At 45.3% G+C, this 15,418-nt stretch overlaps 1 protein-coding gene across 1 annotated transcript in view; it reads left to right on the top strand.

Annotated features, from left to right (window-relative positions):
* The window catches only part of LOC128457020 (protocadherin Fat 3), a 67,185-nt gene that overhangs the window by 18,285 nt on the left and 33,482 nt on the right, over window positions 1–15,418 (top strand). The window contains exons 7-23 of the mRNA XM_053441502.1: window positions 843–1,157; window positions 2,767–2,977; window positions 4,286–4,357; window positions 5,910–6,046; window positions 6,655–6,930; window positions 7,119–7,329; window positions 7,460–7,674; window positions 7,793–7,951; window positions 8,649–8,770; window positions 8,904–9,086; window positions 9,176–9,290; window positions 9,375–9,638; window positions 10,138–10,488; window positions 11,236–11,409; window positions 11,498–12,028; window positions 13,131–13,495; window positions 14,091–14,244. Coding sequence (XP_053297477.1) covers window positions 843–1,157; window positions 2,767–2,977; window positions 4,286–4,357; window positions 5,910–6,046; window positions 6,655–6,930; window positions 7,119–7,329; window positions 7,460–7,674; window positions 7,793–7,951; window positions 8,649–8,770; window positions 8,904–9,086; window positions 9,176–9,290; window positions 9,375–9,638; window positions 10,138–10,488; window positions 11,236–11,409; window positions 11,498–12,028; window positions 13,131–13,495; window positions 14,091–14,244 — 3,855 coding nt within the window. The remainder of the gene's footprint in view (window positions 1–842; window positions 1,158–2,766; window positions 2,978–4,285; window positions 4,358–5,909; window positions 6,047–6,654; window positions 6,931–7,118; window positions 7,330–7,459; window positions 7,675–7,792; window positions 7,952–8,648; window positions 8,771–8,903; window positions 9,087–9,175; window positions 9,291–9,374; window positions 9,639–10,137; window positions 10,489–11,235; window positions 11,410–11,497; window positions 12,029–13,130; window positions 13,496–14,090; window positions 14,245–15,418) is intronic.

The following is a 15,418-nucleotide window of genomic DNA, read 5'->3' as shown; positions in this document are numbered from 1 at the left end:
CTAAATGTAATCATTCATCACTGGTTATCTTCTCAAGTCAGGATGAGAACAGGGGAGGAGAGGAGTTGCTCTGCCCGGCGTTTGATAAGCGCAGACACTGGGCATACAGATAGCTCCGTGATTACCATTTCACTTGCTCCTGTTGCTCTGCATGCAGATGAACTTGATAATCACAGACTCCCGACTTTAGAGACACAGGCAAACTTCCACTTTCCCGGACTTGTCCTTCAACTTATTGAAGTCGGTGGAATCTACGAGCACTTTGCCCCCCTCGACAAAATGGAATGAAATAACCCGCGGTTATGTTGCTGTATTGCCAGCGGACTTGTCCAGGCTCTATAAGTCTGCTTTGTTGAACTCCAGGATTTAATAAGAGCCCAGCTTATGACAACACGCGAGAAAATGAAGGCAGCAGACGTTAAAGAAAGTCGCTCACATCTATCACTTCGTATATACGTCGAACATTCACAGCTAAGAAGAGTTTAAAATTGGGGGCAGGAGTGTTTGTTGTCTCCTGTCTGGTCCTGAGATGTCAGGCTGGATTGCCTGTGCATGCACTGCATACCACAGCGCCTGTCTGTAATTACTAGTCTAGAGAGCGGCCGAGCTGGCAGCAGCGGTGTTCGCCCTGATCTAATCCAATTGATCAGTGATCAGACCTCTGCCTCTGCCTCCAGGGGATCAATAATACAAAGAGATTTCTGGTGAGCTCGGCCCCTAGCGGCCTCCTGCGCTCCACAGTGACATTCATACAGTGGGAGATGTTAATAAACACACGCCCTCGCAAATGAACACCCATCAGAACTCGCTCAGGGGACTCAAATGTTCCCACATTTGCTCAGGTAACGGTGATAGACGGACCCGTGACCACCCGCCAGTCCACCGTGTGGGTCATCGTTCACATCGAGGACCAGAACGACAACCCGCCCACCTTCCCGGAGGTCACCTACCGCATCAGCTTGCCAGAGCGAGACCGCAACAAGCGCGGTGAGCCGGTGTACCGCGTCTTTGCCTACGACCGCGACTTGGGACCAAATGGCAACATCACGTACAGCATCGTGGACGGTAACGAGGACGAGAGGTTCGGAATCGACCCCAGGACAGCGATGGTGTCGTCAAAGAAGGTGGTGATGGCCGGAAGCTACGATATCCTCACCGTGAGTCTCATGTTTGAAATATGGTCATGAATGGCCTATTAAGCCAGTTTACACAAAAACTTCTGAATGTTTTGCCACAAAAAAGGCCCCAAACCTGAAACAACCAACATTGTGTAGCTGAGGTTATGTGGATTCAGTCAGGAATCAACAGTTCATATGCATCTTCAATAGTTTTAGATCTATTTTGAAACGAAAGGGCAGCAGTTAAGGGGCCTCTGTGGAGTCATTAAGCTAAGATTTGGCAAAATGAGACATTTAAGTTAACCTCACTAGAGACGCTTCTAAGACTGAGGCCTCTTTCAGGGACGGTCCCCGCTCACCACAAGTCCTGCTTTTCCAAATCCTGTTTCTTGTTACAACATAATTCGAAGCCTTCAGGGAGAAGCCATCAGTAAATAGTGCTCGGCGTCAAGCAAGTGCAAAGTGGACTAAACACCTTGGCACGGATCCAGATGTTTGAGGTTGTATACTCGCAGTAATTTCCATGGTCAGTGAACTCAAAAATGCAGAGGGGGATGGCACAGCTGACATTTATACACATCAGGTAACACAGTGCACTTCGGATACTCTTGCCTGAAATTGGCACTTACGTGTCGCCTGCCCTGGAAATCATCTAATCCCTAAGTCCCCTATTTTAGAATATAGGACAAGATGGTGAACATCTCTTTCACGTTCGAAGGTCTTTCGCACAATTTAACTTTCCAACTACCAGGAGATGTTAGCAGGTGTTAGCAGCCACCAGCGGATGTGAGGGACATAACCTCAGTTGTGCACCTTGGAGTCATCGAGGGTTTTGGCCTCTTGATCGACGATACATGCTCAACTTGAGGGTCTATGAGGCTAAAGGTAAATCTGAGTGGCTACTGGCTAGTATGGCAGCACTGTAGAAGCCATGTGGCCGCTCAGTAGATCAGTCATCATAACCTCTATGCCTTTTTAGACTAAATATGTCTGATTTCTTATCATCAAGATTCATTAATTATTCTTTCAGAAGTCAAGGAAAATGTTGAAAAACACAAAATCTTGCAAAGCTGAACAAATCCATCCTGGCTCCGCCCCCTGATCTGGAGCCACCACAAACTTTAAAGGTTTCTTTTCTGACCCACAATTCATCCTTCCTCCAAGTTTTATGTCAATCCGCTCAAAAGTTGTTGCTGCTAACTTAACAGATAAGAAAACATTACCTTCTGGGGCGGAGATACTAAAACATTCGACTCGTCAGTGAACACGACACTTTACGATTCCCTTCTAAGATTTGTCTTTGATTTATGACGTTTTCGATTCGATGTGTGAAAGTGAGCAATTTGAAGTCAGACAGGGGCGGCCGCCCTGTGTAAGTGCTGAGATCAACTGTCGAGGTTAATGTTAAATATAATTCATGGATGAGGTGCAGTTGTATGTAAATGGAGGGGGATGGTGTCAGTTATAGAGGAGATGAGTATAGATTTTGTCATTATTGTTTTGACAGGGAGGCTTGAATTCTAATAGTCTTGACGTTTGCCTGCTTGGAATAAATATACAGACTCACCCCAGATGAATCCTCGAGGTGAATCCATTCTGAATTTACTTCCTTCACCAATGACTTCTAATATTTGTTTCCCTCCCTCAGATAAAAGCGGAGGACAGTGGGGATTCTCCGTTATGGTCGACTGTCAAACTCCACGTGGAATGGATACGCAAACCCGTCCCCTCGCCCCTGCCCCTGGTGTTCACCCAGAGGTACTACAACTTCTCGATTTCGGAGTCGGCTGCCGTGGCTCAGCCGGTGGGCGTCGTCGCTGTCAGCCAGTCGAGCACGCCTGTCTGGTTCAATATCGTGGGTAAGACAAATTAACGTGCCGGACCAAACAGGCCAGAGACGGTTCCTGTGATTTCAACGTTAATTCAAATGCATTTATTCATAGAAATTATGATTATTGTACTTTAATGTAAAATATAAACAAAATTATATTTGAATTACACTTAAAGCTGGTATAAACCTTTTTGAATTGACATTTAAAAAAGAGTAACTCTGTTTTTATCCCTGGAACCATCAGACTTGTGAGTCAGATTCAGACAGAACCACTTAAATCCTGAATTGCCTCTCGAGACATGAATGAAGTGTTTTGAATTGAATTAATTTAACCATCTGCACAGTTTCAGCGTCATAGTTTTGTACAGATGTTGATTGGCTGTTTTTGTTGGACCTTCATGAGGCAGAACCAACACTCTATACTTACAATTTTTTAAAGGACACATATTTTGCAGGAGATTTACATAAAACGGAAATCTATATAACAAACTAAAGGAAAGAAAAACAGCAAAAACAAAATAAGTTTCCTTTAAAATGTTGATCACGTTAAAAACAGCCTGATTCAGAGAGCAGCCTTCCTCCCAGTCCTCAACAACTTTCCCACAACACGCACGTATTTCTGTTCATTTCTTTTACCTCTCATTAACCTCACAATCTAAATTAGCTTGTTAAAATCAAAATGCCACCGGCATATTATGTAGTGGAGATTAATTGAAAACAGGTAAAGGGCAAAGTCTGTTAAAAAAAAAGTTATGTTGCTCTTGAGGGTTTGTTTATTCAGAAGCAAACTTATGACAATGAAAGAACGACTTCTGCTGCTGCTGAGCAGCTCCGTGCCGTTAGAGCCTGTGAGAGAATAATCCGTGAATACAATAGATAATTACTGCTTTTGCTATTCGGTAGTTTTTCTTACCAAAAAAAAACAACATTTGCAGAGACCCAGATCCCTCACTTAGAGGTTCTTTAAAAGATACAGAAAATGCTAATGTGTGACGCCTGTGGTGTAATTGTACAGGAAAAGCTTTTTAATATTTAATTTTCTTGTGCTTAAAGTGCAAACGGAGCGATGAGGATATTTTTTCTCTCAAACTTCTGGAGCTGGACTCAAATTATCATTCACGACTGAGTCACATTTCCTCTCCTGTGCTGAATTATTCTGATGAACGGTCTGCTTACATTACTTAATAACACTCATGACTGTGAAATCTGTCGACATTGCAGAGCGGCCGTATTTAAACTGTAAAAGATGCAGACTTTGATCAGGAGAATATCCTCCAATTCTTAAAATATTAATAATCTCTGTTTCTAACTTTATCCCTCCCACCCTCTCTCCTAGGTGGACGTCTAGCCAGAGAAATGTTCTACATTCCACAGAACGCCTGTGGAAGGAACTGCTCACTCGACACAGGTTCGGTCAAAGCTTAAGTTTCGCCACACCTCTTCCTCGGACGCCTCAGGTCTGGAGGAAGTCAGCAAACACTTGAAATGCAGCGTGTGGCACTGGGGCCTTGTTTGGCCAAAGGCAGAACATATTGATCTAGGTTTAAAAAAGGCTTCTCATACAACTTCACACTAACAGTGCTAATTTGTTATCTTTTTCCAGTGCAGGTTCATGCTACTAGTTAAAAGTTTAGAGTTTAAAGTTAGTGACCAGCTGCTGAGCATATTAAATCATTTAGCGTTTAAAGGGACAGATATTTTTCTCAGGGGTGGGTGGAGACCAATAATGGAGCTAAAAGAGTGAAAACATTTTATCCCTGAAACAATTATTCAAAGATACAAATGAGGGACAAAGTCATCAGGTTTTCACTCAAGCTCACATTAGCCCAAAAAATCTGTTATACCACATTTGACAGGATAAAGTAAAGAATACTAGGCCTGTGTCCAAAGTACTGCAGTACTAGAAAATATCTATATATTTTTTTTTGGAATTGTTGTGTTGTATAGTTATAGAATATAGCTGATAGAATATGTGATATAACAATAACAATTCTATATAAAAATGAATGGCTGTAAACACCACTAATGATTATAAATTCCACGGGGCACTTTCAACTTATTAGTCACGCCTGTCACATTAGTGCTGACAGCAATCAAGGTTGTTATCTTTAATTAAGACAAATATTGAAAGAGTGTGATATTGAATATAAATCATTTTTCTAATGAAAAGGTTTAATTGCGTCATTATTGTTTTTATTTATTAACTAACCTACTCAGTTTCTTCTGCGGAAACACATAAACATCCAGCACCTGGTCCGATGTTAAACAGATGCTACTGTTCCAATAACACGCTAACAACCTGTGAAATATCATCAGACAGAGAAGAAACACGACAAATGTTTTATTTCGACGCTGCAGACAGAAATATCTGTTTTTCTTAATGCTGTGAGACAGCTCCCCCGTAGTGTAATACTGACCAACCTACACAACAACAACAAAAAGCACAAATCCCCGTGGTTTGCTCCAACTCAACACACATCAGTGCTCCCGTGAAAAATGCCCAATCAGTATTCATATGCTGAGGACAGCGCCGGCTCCCGGATATCTCGAGAGAGGGAGAAGCTGAAGTGAGACGGAGGCTGGTGCTGAATACCTAACGCTCGTCAACCCTCGCCCTCGCTCTAATCAAACATTAAGCCTCTAAACTGTACACTCACCGCCGGTGGTACAGACCCGGCTGCAGGTTTTCTGATCTCTGAGATGGGTTGTGTTTTGCAGTGATAAGACAGATGTTTGTGTGGCTGTTAGAAGCGCTCAGGCTGCCAAGTGGGCTCGCCGCTGCATTGCACTGGAATTTTTTTTTGCTTCATTTTTACGGTATTTCACAGACCCTCCGGCTCCAGACACAGGAACCTGGCCAAGACAATTACACAGTAATAAGTTAGAGCACCTGAGTTTAGCACACAGAGTGAATACCAAGCGGCTGAACCCCTGTGTGATCTGTGTGTGTGTGATTCCAGGGAGCTTTGACATGCAGTATGACCTTCAGGTCGGTGTGGGCACTCTAGTTGTGGCCAAGCCCCTGGATGCAGAGGCGCAGGCTGTCTACAACATGACCATTCAGGTGACGGATGGAACCAACTTTGCAACAGCGCAGGTACTCACACTCTTTGATTTGTTACGCTCTGGCACTGCCATTTACACACTCCAGACCCACATCAAATTAAATTATTGTTACCTCTTCTGAGAGGAGCTGTTTACTCTCATCCTTCCTCCCTCCGACACCCACACTCCCTTTTTCCCCAAATTATCTCTTGCTGACTATGAAATATACTCTTGCCTTTGACATTTCCCGTGCTCCCGCTGCCTGGGCTGCCCCACTGGGCCTGCCTTGTGAGGGGAATCCTCGATATCACTGGATTAATGGGATTAGCCCGGGCAAGGAAAAGGTCAAGTGTTTGTGTAAATCCCAAAACTTGCCCACATCCCTCTTTGACAACACACCATACGGCTCCGAGAAGCGACATAAATATTGGCTTGCCTCGGTGTGAAGGGATAGTGATAACAGTTTTAAAGGTATCTCTTCTTTTGAAAATGAAAAAACGAAGGATGACAATACTTCCACACAACTATATAAAGCATTATCAGCTGCCTCTACACCAGCGCTCTTATCCGCCAGGGAAATACATGGCGCCAATTCTTCTCTGCCCCAACTCCACCGACTATCTTTGTACCCACCCCCCCCTTTCTCTCCTCGTCACTCAGGTGTTCATCCGGATACAAGACAGCAACGACAACCCTCCGGTCTTCTCGCAGGCGACCTACGATGTCAGCGTCTCGGAGGACGTGCCGGTTGACATGGAGCTGCTGCGTGTTCGGGCGACAGATGTGGACGAGCGCGCCCGTTTGAGCTTCACCATCTACGGCAGCGTGGACCCCGCCAGCATGAGGCTGTTCAGGGTCAACCCCGGCACCGGAGTGGTCTACACGGCGGACAGGCTGGACTACGAGGCCAGAACGCAGCACATCCTCACTATCATGGTGAGAGGACGCACAACAACTCATGAGTGTGTTTGTTAATGTGTGTGTGTTGTCCCCGTGGCGTCGTCCAAGTAATGCACCTCTTGGCAACTCCACCTGCCAAACTTCATTTTAGCTGGTTTCCTTCATTTATAGCCTCCTGCAACACCATCCGTATTCCTCTCTCATTTTCCCTGATGCTGCTGCAGGTCAAGGATCAGGAATTTCCATTTAACCGAGACCTGGCTCGTATCCTGGTGGCGGTGGAGGACTCCAACGATAACATCCCGTACTTCACCAGCACCGTGTACGACGCTCTGGCCTACGAGTCGTCTCCCGTTGGAACGTCTGTGCTGCACGTGACGGCCTTAGACAAAGACAACGGGATTAACGGGAAGCTGACGTACACCATAGAAGCAGGTGTGATGCCATCTGAAAGTTGTATTTCTCTCTTTTCTTCTCTTTTTTGTCAGTTTCACAAACAGGGGATTAAGATTCAATTTGATATATTAACCAGTAATTGAGTGTTTAAACTTTACTCTTCCTCCAGGTAACTCCGCCGGCGTGTTTGGCATCGATAACACCACGGGGCTCATCTTCATCACCAGGGACCTGGATCTGACCTTCGTGGGCTTCTACACGCTCACTGTTCGGGTCACGGACAGCGGCTTTCCTCCGCTCATGGCCACAGCTTCCGTCCGCATCTCCATGATTCTCTCCGACTTTTCCAAACCTACCTTTTCTCAGAAGGAGTACCAGGCTGAGGTAAAGACAGAGCTGAGAAGTCGGGTGTATCGGGGGACGATCTCCGATATTTAATAGGTTAATACAGGATCACCAGTGGACTTTAACTCAGCCTAAAATTAGACTTTTGTATTTACAGATAATGGAGAACAGCACCGTCGGGACGTACGTGACGACCGTCAGCGCCCTCAGCCGCTCGGCTCTCATCTATGACATCAGCAGGGGGAACGAGGAGAGCTGCTTCTTCATTAACCAACACACCGGTGTCATCAGCACACGCAAACCACTTGACTTTGAGGTATGTGAATGATCTTCAGTTCAACATCCACCTGCAAGCACTCGTTGTAGATATTCAGGAAAAAGTTTGGGCTAATGATGTGTGAGTTTTTGAAGTGAACAGACGTGAAAAACAATCTCTGCAGCTTTTCTTTGAATATTATCACAATTTTGCACAGTTGCTGTATGATATTTAAAGTCCCTGAAATAGAAAAGCAGTGATGCACTTGCATTTGAAGAAAGACTCATTTGAATTTTGGTTTCAGGCACAGGTTGTTTTTCACTTTTCACCTAAAACATGTACAAACCAGAGTGGCACTCAGGAGAACACATACCTCTGCAACGTTCCCCTCAGATTCAAACAGGCGGCACCACATTTCACACACTCATAGAAATCAGTCCCCTTAAAATGCCATATTTTTTTCATCTAGATCCATAAATTATTCTCTGGTATTTTAGTGAAAAGGTTGAAAAACTGTTTATTTTGCGATGCCAGAGAGAATGAAAATCCATTCTGCATCCGCCCCCTGATCCTGATCTGCACCAATCTATAATGGATTCTTCCCTGACACCCTCGGAAATGTGTGCAGTTGTTTTTGTGTTATCTTGCTGACAAACTCCCAAATACACAGGAGGGGAAACATAACCTCCTCGAATAATAACTTTCACTTGCAACAATTATAAAGCACAACAACTTTTCCTCATCTTTGTTTTGGCAGCAAACAACCTCCTACTTCCTGGCGGTGCAGGCTCTGAGCATGGCTGGAGTGGAGGCCGGCACCTCTGTCATCGTCCAGGTGGGCGACGTCAACGACAACCCGCCTGTCTTCCAGCAAATCAGGTATCAGTGGATCAGCTAATTTACAGAGTGGAAAGGAGGGAGAGGTTTCCTGCTGACATGTCACATTGATAACTGACAGTTATTATCGTCTGGAGTAGATTTTTACACATAGAGTTTCCCTCTGTTACATCAGGTATGTGGGTGAAATCAGTGAGGCTGCTCCAGTCAACAGTGTGGTGCTGGGAGAGGATGGGAACCCTCTGGTCATCCGGGCGACCGACAGGGACCGGAACCACAACGCCCTGCTGGCGTTCCAGATCATAGACGACACCGCTCGCACCTTTTTCAGCGTGGATTCTGGGACGGGATCTATTCGGTCAGTGACGTTGATTTTCTCTGACTCACCTGCTCATAACTTGATATAACTCATGATTCCTGAGTAACTGAATATTTCTTACATTTTAGGACAATCGCCAGCCTGGATTATGAGACATTCTCTGAGTTCGTCTTCCGGGTTCATGTCAGAGACGGTGGTCAGCCTCCTCAGACGGCTGACAGCCCAGCAGACGTGGTTATAAAGGTAGATCACTGCCTCATACACCACGTTAATTCCTCCTGTATGACGTAAAAAACTAACAGAATCTCTCTTTCTCCCGCTTCTCAGGTGATCAACATCAACGACTCGCCTCCGAGGTTTTCCCAGGACACGTACGAGACAGTCCTCCTCCTGCCGACCTACATGGGAGTCGAGGTGCTCAGGGTCGAGGCCTTTGACCCTGACACGACCTCGGACAAGTCAGTCACCCCCGTGCTGGTTTACTCTCTGGTGGACAACAACGTGGAGCACTTCACGGTGCAGCGCAACACTGGAGTGGTGACTGTCATCAATCCCAACCTCAATAAGGATCGTTACCGCTTTAATGTGAAGGTAGAGTGATTGATCCAGGGGACAGGGTGCTCACGTGATTAGAATTTATGTCTCTGGCTTTGATAATCAGTATGCACTTGGCCTGGATAGTAATTATTCCCCCAGGGAGGTGGGAGCAGGGGGTCAGCTGTAGAACAGAGCCTCTGGTTATTCAGTGTCTTGATGTAGGACACCTCAGTGTGAGGGCTGGTCTGCAGCTCTACAGGCTTCAGGGTGGAGACAAGAAAACAGCAACGCACGCAGCATTTTTTTCAAACCTCCAGCATCTCACACTAGGGATAAGTCTGCCCTGAGTCAGCTGTTCTGTATATGTGTAGAGACGTTTCCCCATCGGAGCTGATTGCGAGTCAGGGGTATGCTCCAAATTTGGTCGGGGTCTTTCCGTGTGGAGTTTGAATGTTCTCCCTGTGTTATCGAGTTTTATATACAGTAGATATGTAACAAATTGATTATCATTCTCTCAGGCAATCTCAGCCTTATTGTACCTGTCCGTTTCCAGGTATGGGACGGACGTTTCTCCAGCACGGCGTCTCTGACTGTGGTCGTCAGAGAAGCGATGGACAGCGGCCTCCTCTTCACACAACCGCTCTACTCCGCCTCCATCGCAGAGAACGTGGCCAATGTCACGGTGGTGACTGTGGTCAACACGGTCGGCCAGCGCCTCAACGAGCCGCTCAAGTACACTCTGCTGAACCCCGGCGGGCGCTTCATCATCCGGCCGACCTGCGGAGTGGTGCTCACCACCGGCGTGCGGTTTGACCGGGAGGAGAGGGAGAGTTACAAGCTGGTGGTGGAGGTCAACAGAGAGGACGAGATACTGAGAGTGGCCAGGGTGACTGTACGAGTGCAGGTGGGAGTGGAAACTTGTGTGTGGAAGTGTGTGTGTGTGTGTGTGTGTGTGTGTGTGTGTGTGTGCGTGCATGAGGGTCTTATTTCCCACTTGCATGGAAGCTTTGCTGATTGTGTTTTCTTGTTGCACACTGTGTCGTGTCTTCTACAAACTATGTTTATTTTGCTTTGTGAGCAAACTCATACAGTTTTAAATTCTATGTTTTTTTTTTTTATCCATGTTGGGATCTGAACTTCTCTAGATTCCAGTTGGGTTATAAGTTTTTGCTCGATGCTTTGTTTTTATTATTTCTCTTCTCTGTCAACACCCAGTGACATTATGTGTTCATGTGGTCTGTCCATATGTCCATATTATTCTTGTGAACATGATTTTTCAAGAACACCTAGAGGAAAATTGTGCTCTTAGGTCAGTGATCAAGGTCGCTGTGACCCAACAAAATAGATTATTTTTCCTTGTGAACACAATTTATCATGAACTTCTTCCCGAAATCCTATCAAATTTGGTAAAAACGTTCATTTGGAATCATGGATTAACTGATTAGATTTGGTTGGTCAACGGTCAAGGTCACGGTGGCCTTTTTTAGTTTTGTAGACAGAAACATAATTTGTTGATGGAGGCATACAAACACAGGGTGGTAATCCTATAGTTACTGTGATCCATCACGATTCTTTAAGCCCTCAATTCCCTAAATTATTTTTGAAATTTTGTTTACATCACCCCATACATGTGTTGTTGTCCTTTCTGCAGGTGGAGGATGTGAACGACAACGCTCCAGAGTTTGTGAACCTCCCGTACTACGCAGCTGTGCAGGTGGAAGCAGAGCCAGGTTTGGCTATCTTCAAGGCGTCGGCCATTGACCAAGATCTCGGCCGGAACAGAGAAGTGACTTACAGCCTGAAGGAGCAGCACGGGAACTTTCAGGTGAGAGTGACATCTGTCCTGAAGGATGTTTGGAAGTCCATGGGTTGTCTCTTCATGGTACAACCCACTGCTGCCACATTGTGTGCAGGTGAATCCAGTGACAGGGGAGCTGAGCTTGAAAAGAGCCTTTGAGGTGGATTTATCCAACGCAGAGTACAAGCTGGTCCTCGTGGCCACTGACGGCGGCCTCCCTCCTCTGGCCAGTGAGGTGGAGCTGCCCGTGACCGTGGTAAATAAAGCTATGCCAGTGTTTGACAAGCCCTTCTATGGCGTCACCGTCCGAGAGGATGTGGCCGTCTCCACCTCCGTCCTGTGCATCAACGCCACCAGCCCCGAAGGCCAGAACGTCATCTTCAGCATCACGGACAGAGACCCCTCGCTCCAGTTCGACATCGGCTTCGACACGGGCGTCATCGGCGTGGTTTACCCGTTGGACTACGAGACCACGCAGTATTTCCGCATAACGGTGAAGGCTACAGACACTCTGACCGGGGCCAAGTCTGAGGTGGACGTGGACATCGTCGTGCTGGACGTCAACGATAACCCGCCGCTGTTCCTGAACAACTCCTACTCCACTGTGCTTCCTGAGAACTCCATGATTGGAACCACAGTGTTACAGGTGTGTGTGTGTGTGTGTTGTGTCTGTACAGTGTGTGTACTCTCGCTGAATGATTGTTTACACTTGCACTTCCCTTCGGCAGCACTGTGGATGAATATTAGATTCCAAATCATTTATGTATGAGCAGATAGTGCCATATTTCCCTAGAAATTTCCCAGTGGAAGCACTCGACCTTTAGCAGATAATAGACCAGGGCTGTTGTTGCCCTAAGACAATTCTAAGACACTGCTTTTTTGAATTTATAGTTTTTTTTTGTAATAATATCTGTAGTCAGACAGGTTATTGGCCTTATTTGATTGTACTCACATTCAAGAAATCAATTTAAGAATAATGGACCATATTAGTATGTGCTGTAGCTTACAATACACCTGGGCTTGAAACTGTGATGTAGTTCACTTCATTGGTCAAACTATGTAATTTTTATTTTGTCAATGCAGCTCAAAACACTTGGGATCAACAACAAAGTTTATCCTCCCACTTACAATGTAGAAGTAGATAGTATTTTTATACAACGTAGTATTGGGATGGTGTATTTAGACCATATGAAGAAAATATTCAGAGATTTCGAAAATCGTGTGAGAATAAAGTAATAATCGTATGTGAATATGTCGTAGTTGAGAAGAAAGTCATAACATTGCAAGAATAAAGTCATGATTTAATGAGAAATATCATCATAATAAATACAATAAAGCAATAAGAAAAACATTCATGAGGAAATGTTTAATAAGAGTCACAAGATGCTCCACATTTCTCATTTTAACAAAGACTCTGCTAATAGTGCGCCTCTAATATGATATGTAGCCTAAAGTTATTACTTTTTTCTCGTAATATTTCAACTTCATTATTGAAATCTCAAAATATTTTTTTTCCATTTTAATGACCCTAACACTTCTTCATTCTTTTTGTTGTTGGATGTTGAACTATTATTTTGATCTGGTTGCGATGTGACTATGTCGTGACAAAGTCTCAGTAAGACCCAGAACTTTATCTCCTTTTTCGATAGGCCTCCGCAGCCTTATAGCGTCTATCAGGGCAAACAAATCAGACCTTATCTTGAATAATTCATAATGCGCTGAAAAGTTAAATGGTTCTCTTGCTGTAGGTGTTTGCTCAGGATCAGGACTCGGAGAAGAACGCTGCTGTGAGTTACCAGATCGTATCTGACATCTACAACAGCAGCGACTACTTCCTCATCGACAGCAGCAGCGGCCTGATATTCACGGCACGCCTGCTCGACTACGAGTTCGTCCAGCGCTACAACTTCATCGTGAAGGCGACGGACAGCGGGGACCCGGCCCTCAGCAGCGACGTTAGCGTAACTGTGACAGTCACCGACACCAACGACAATCCACCCAACTTCAGCCAAACGACGTACGAGGCCTTCGTCAGCGAGCTCGCTCCACGCGGACACTTTGTGACTTGTGTTCAGGCTTCAGACGCCGACATCTGCGATGCTCAAAGGCTGAGGTAACACAAGACTGAAACTCTGGAAAGTTTTCTTGGCTCTGAAGTAACATTTTGTACCATGAATGTTGACGTTGACCTTTGTTTCGTGGTTTCCTTTGAAACAAAGGTCAATTTAAAGATTGTTCAGAAAACCTTCTTTGTCTTCTTTCTTAGAGTAGACGTGGTATGTGTTTTTAGTTTCTTTCCTCTAGTGTGTTGTATGTGTTGTTTTTTGTGGATGCAATAGTTCTACCAAGTTAAAAAAACACAAAGTCTGTGGTACAGGAAGCTCCTCTCCACCACAGAAAACACAGAAACTCATAGGAAGACCTTGTTAGTCGTCCGATCAATAATTCTGCATCTTTGGGATGGCACATGTGATAATGCTCTACATTTGCATAATGTAGACTAATGGTAAGTTTGGCACGTTCCCTAACGAAGCCAAGAGGAGCAGCAGGACAGTGTGAGGAAGGTGAACATTAGAGTATTTACACCTTTTCAAGCAGCAACCCAAATTAAAATTCTATTCTCGGCACTTCTCAAGAATACTTTGATTTCCAGCAGCTTGTGAGTACAATAATCATCACTGTGCTCATTTCTGTGAATTCTCCTGCAGGTACAGCGTTGTCTCCGGCAACGAGAGGATGACTTTTGTGATGGAGGCAGATACAGGAGTGCTCCGTCTGTCTAACAAGAGGAGACAAGGCATGAAACTCTCGTACCAACTCAATGTGTCCGTGTCAGATGGAGTCTTCACCAACACTGCTCAGGTGAGGCGGCTTCACTGCATTCACAATTTACTTCTGTCGACTGATTTGCGGTCTGTTTTCCTCTTTTTTTTAATACTCAGCAAGCTGCGTGACCTGCTTTAGAAAACCCCGCTTCAAATTTATTACAAGCACTTTGCAGCTATGCAGTACGACTGCAGCTCTTCACTGGCGACTGCTGAGCGGCTCCGCAGCTAGAGGTTAATGTGTGTTCGTGTCATTTCTAATTTGCTACGAGGATGAGCTGCCAACTGGAGAAGAAATGGTCACATCTGTCTCTTAATGTAAATTACAAGCGGGAAATGTGGGATTTTTTGGCTCAGTTTCACCACATGTCTGATAAACCCCATGACATGGAGTAGCAGTGGTAACAAGGAGTAGCAGTGGTAACATGGAGTAGCAGTAATAACATGGAGTAGCAGGGGTAACATGGAGTAGCAGTGGTAACATGGAGTAGCAGTCGGAACAAGGAGTAGCAGTGGGAACATGGAGTAGCAGTGGGAACATGGAGTAGCAGTGGTAACATGGAGTAGCAGTGATAACATGGAGTATCAGTGGTAACATGGAGTAGCAGTGGTAACATGGAGTAGCAGTGGTAACATGGAGTAGCAGTCGGAACATGGAGTGTCAGTGGTAACAAGGAGTAGCAGTGGGAACATGGAGTAGCAGTGGTAACATGGAGTAGCAGTGGTAACATGGAGTAGCAGTCGGAACATGGAGTGTCAGTGGTAACAAGGAGTAGCAGTGGGAACATGGAGTAGCAGTCGGAACATGGAGTGTCAGTGGTAACAAGGAGTAGCAGTGGTAACATGGAGTAGCAGTGGGAACATGGAGTAGCAGTCGGAACATGGAAAGGCAGTGGGAACATGGAGTAGCAGTGGGAACATGGTGTAGCAGTGGTAACATGGAGTAGCAGTCGGAACATGGAGTAGCAGTAATAACATGGAGTAGCAGTGGTAACATGGAGTAGCAGTGGTAACAAGGAGTAGCAGTGGGAACATGGAGTAGCAGTAATAACATGGAGTAGCAGTGGGAACATGGAGTAGCAGGGGTAACATGGAGTAGCAGTGATAACATGGAGTATCAGTGGTAACATGGAGTAGCAGAGGTAACAAGGAGTAGCAGTGGTAACATGGAGTAGCAGTCGGAACATGGAGTGTCAGTGGTAACAAGGAGT

The sequence above is a fragment of the Pleuronectes platessa genome, chromosome 15 (assembly GCF_947347685.1).
Source record: "Pleuronectes platessa chromosome 15, fPlePla1.1, whole genome shotgun sequence".
Lineage (NCBI taxonomy): Eukaryota > Metazoa > Chordata > Actinopteri > Pleuronectiformes > Pleuronectidae > Pleuronectes > Pleuronectes platessa.
This window is presented reverse-complemented; position numbering and strand designations above follow the sequence as displayed.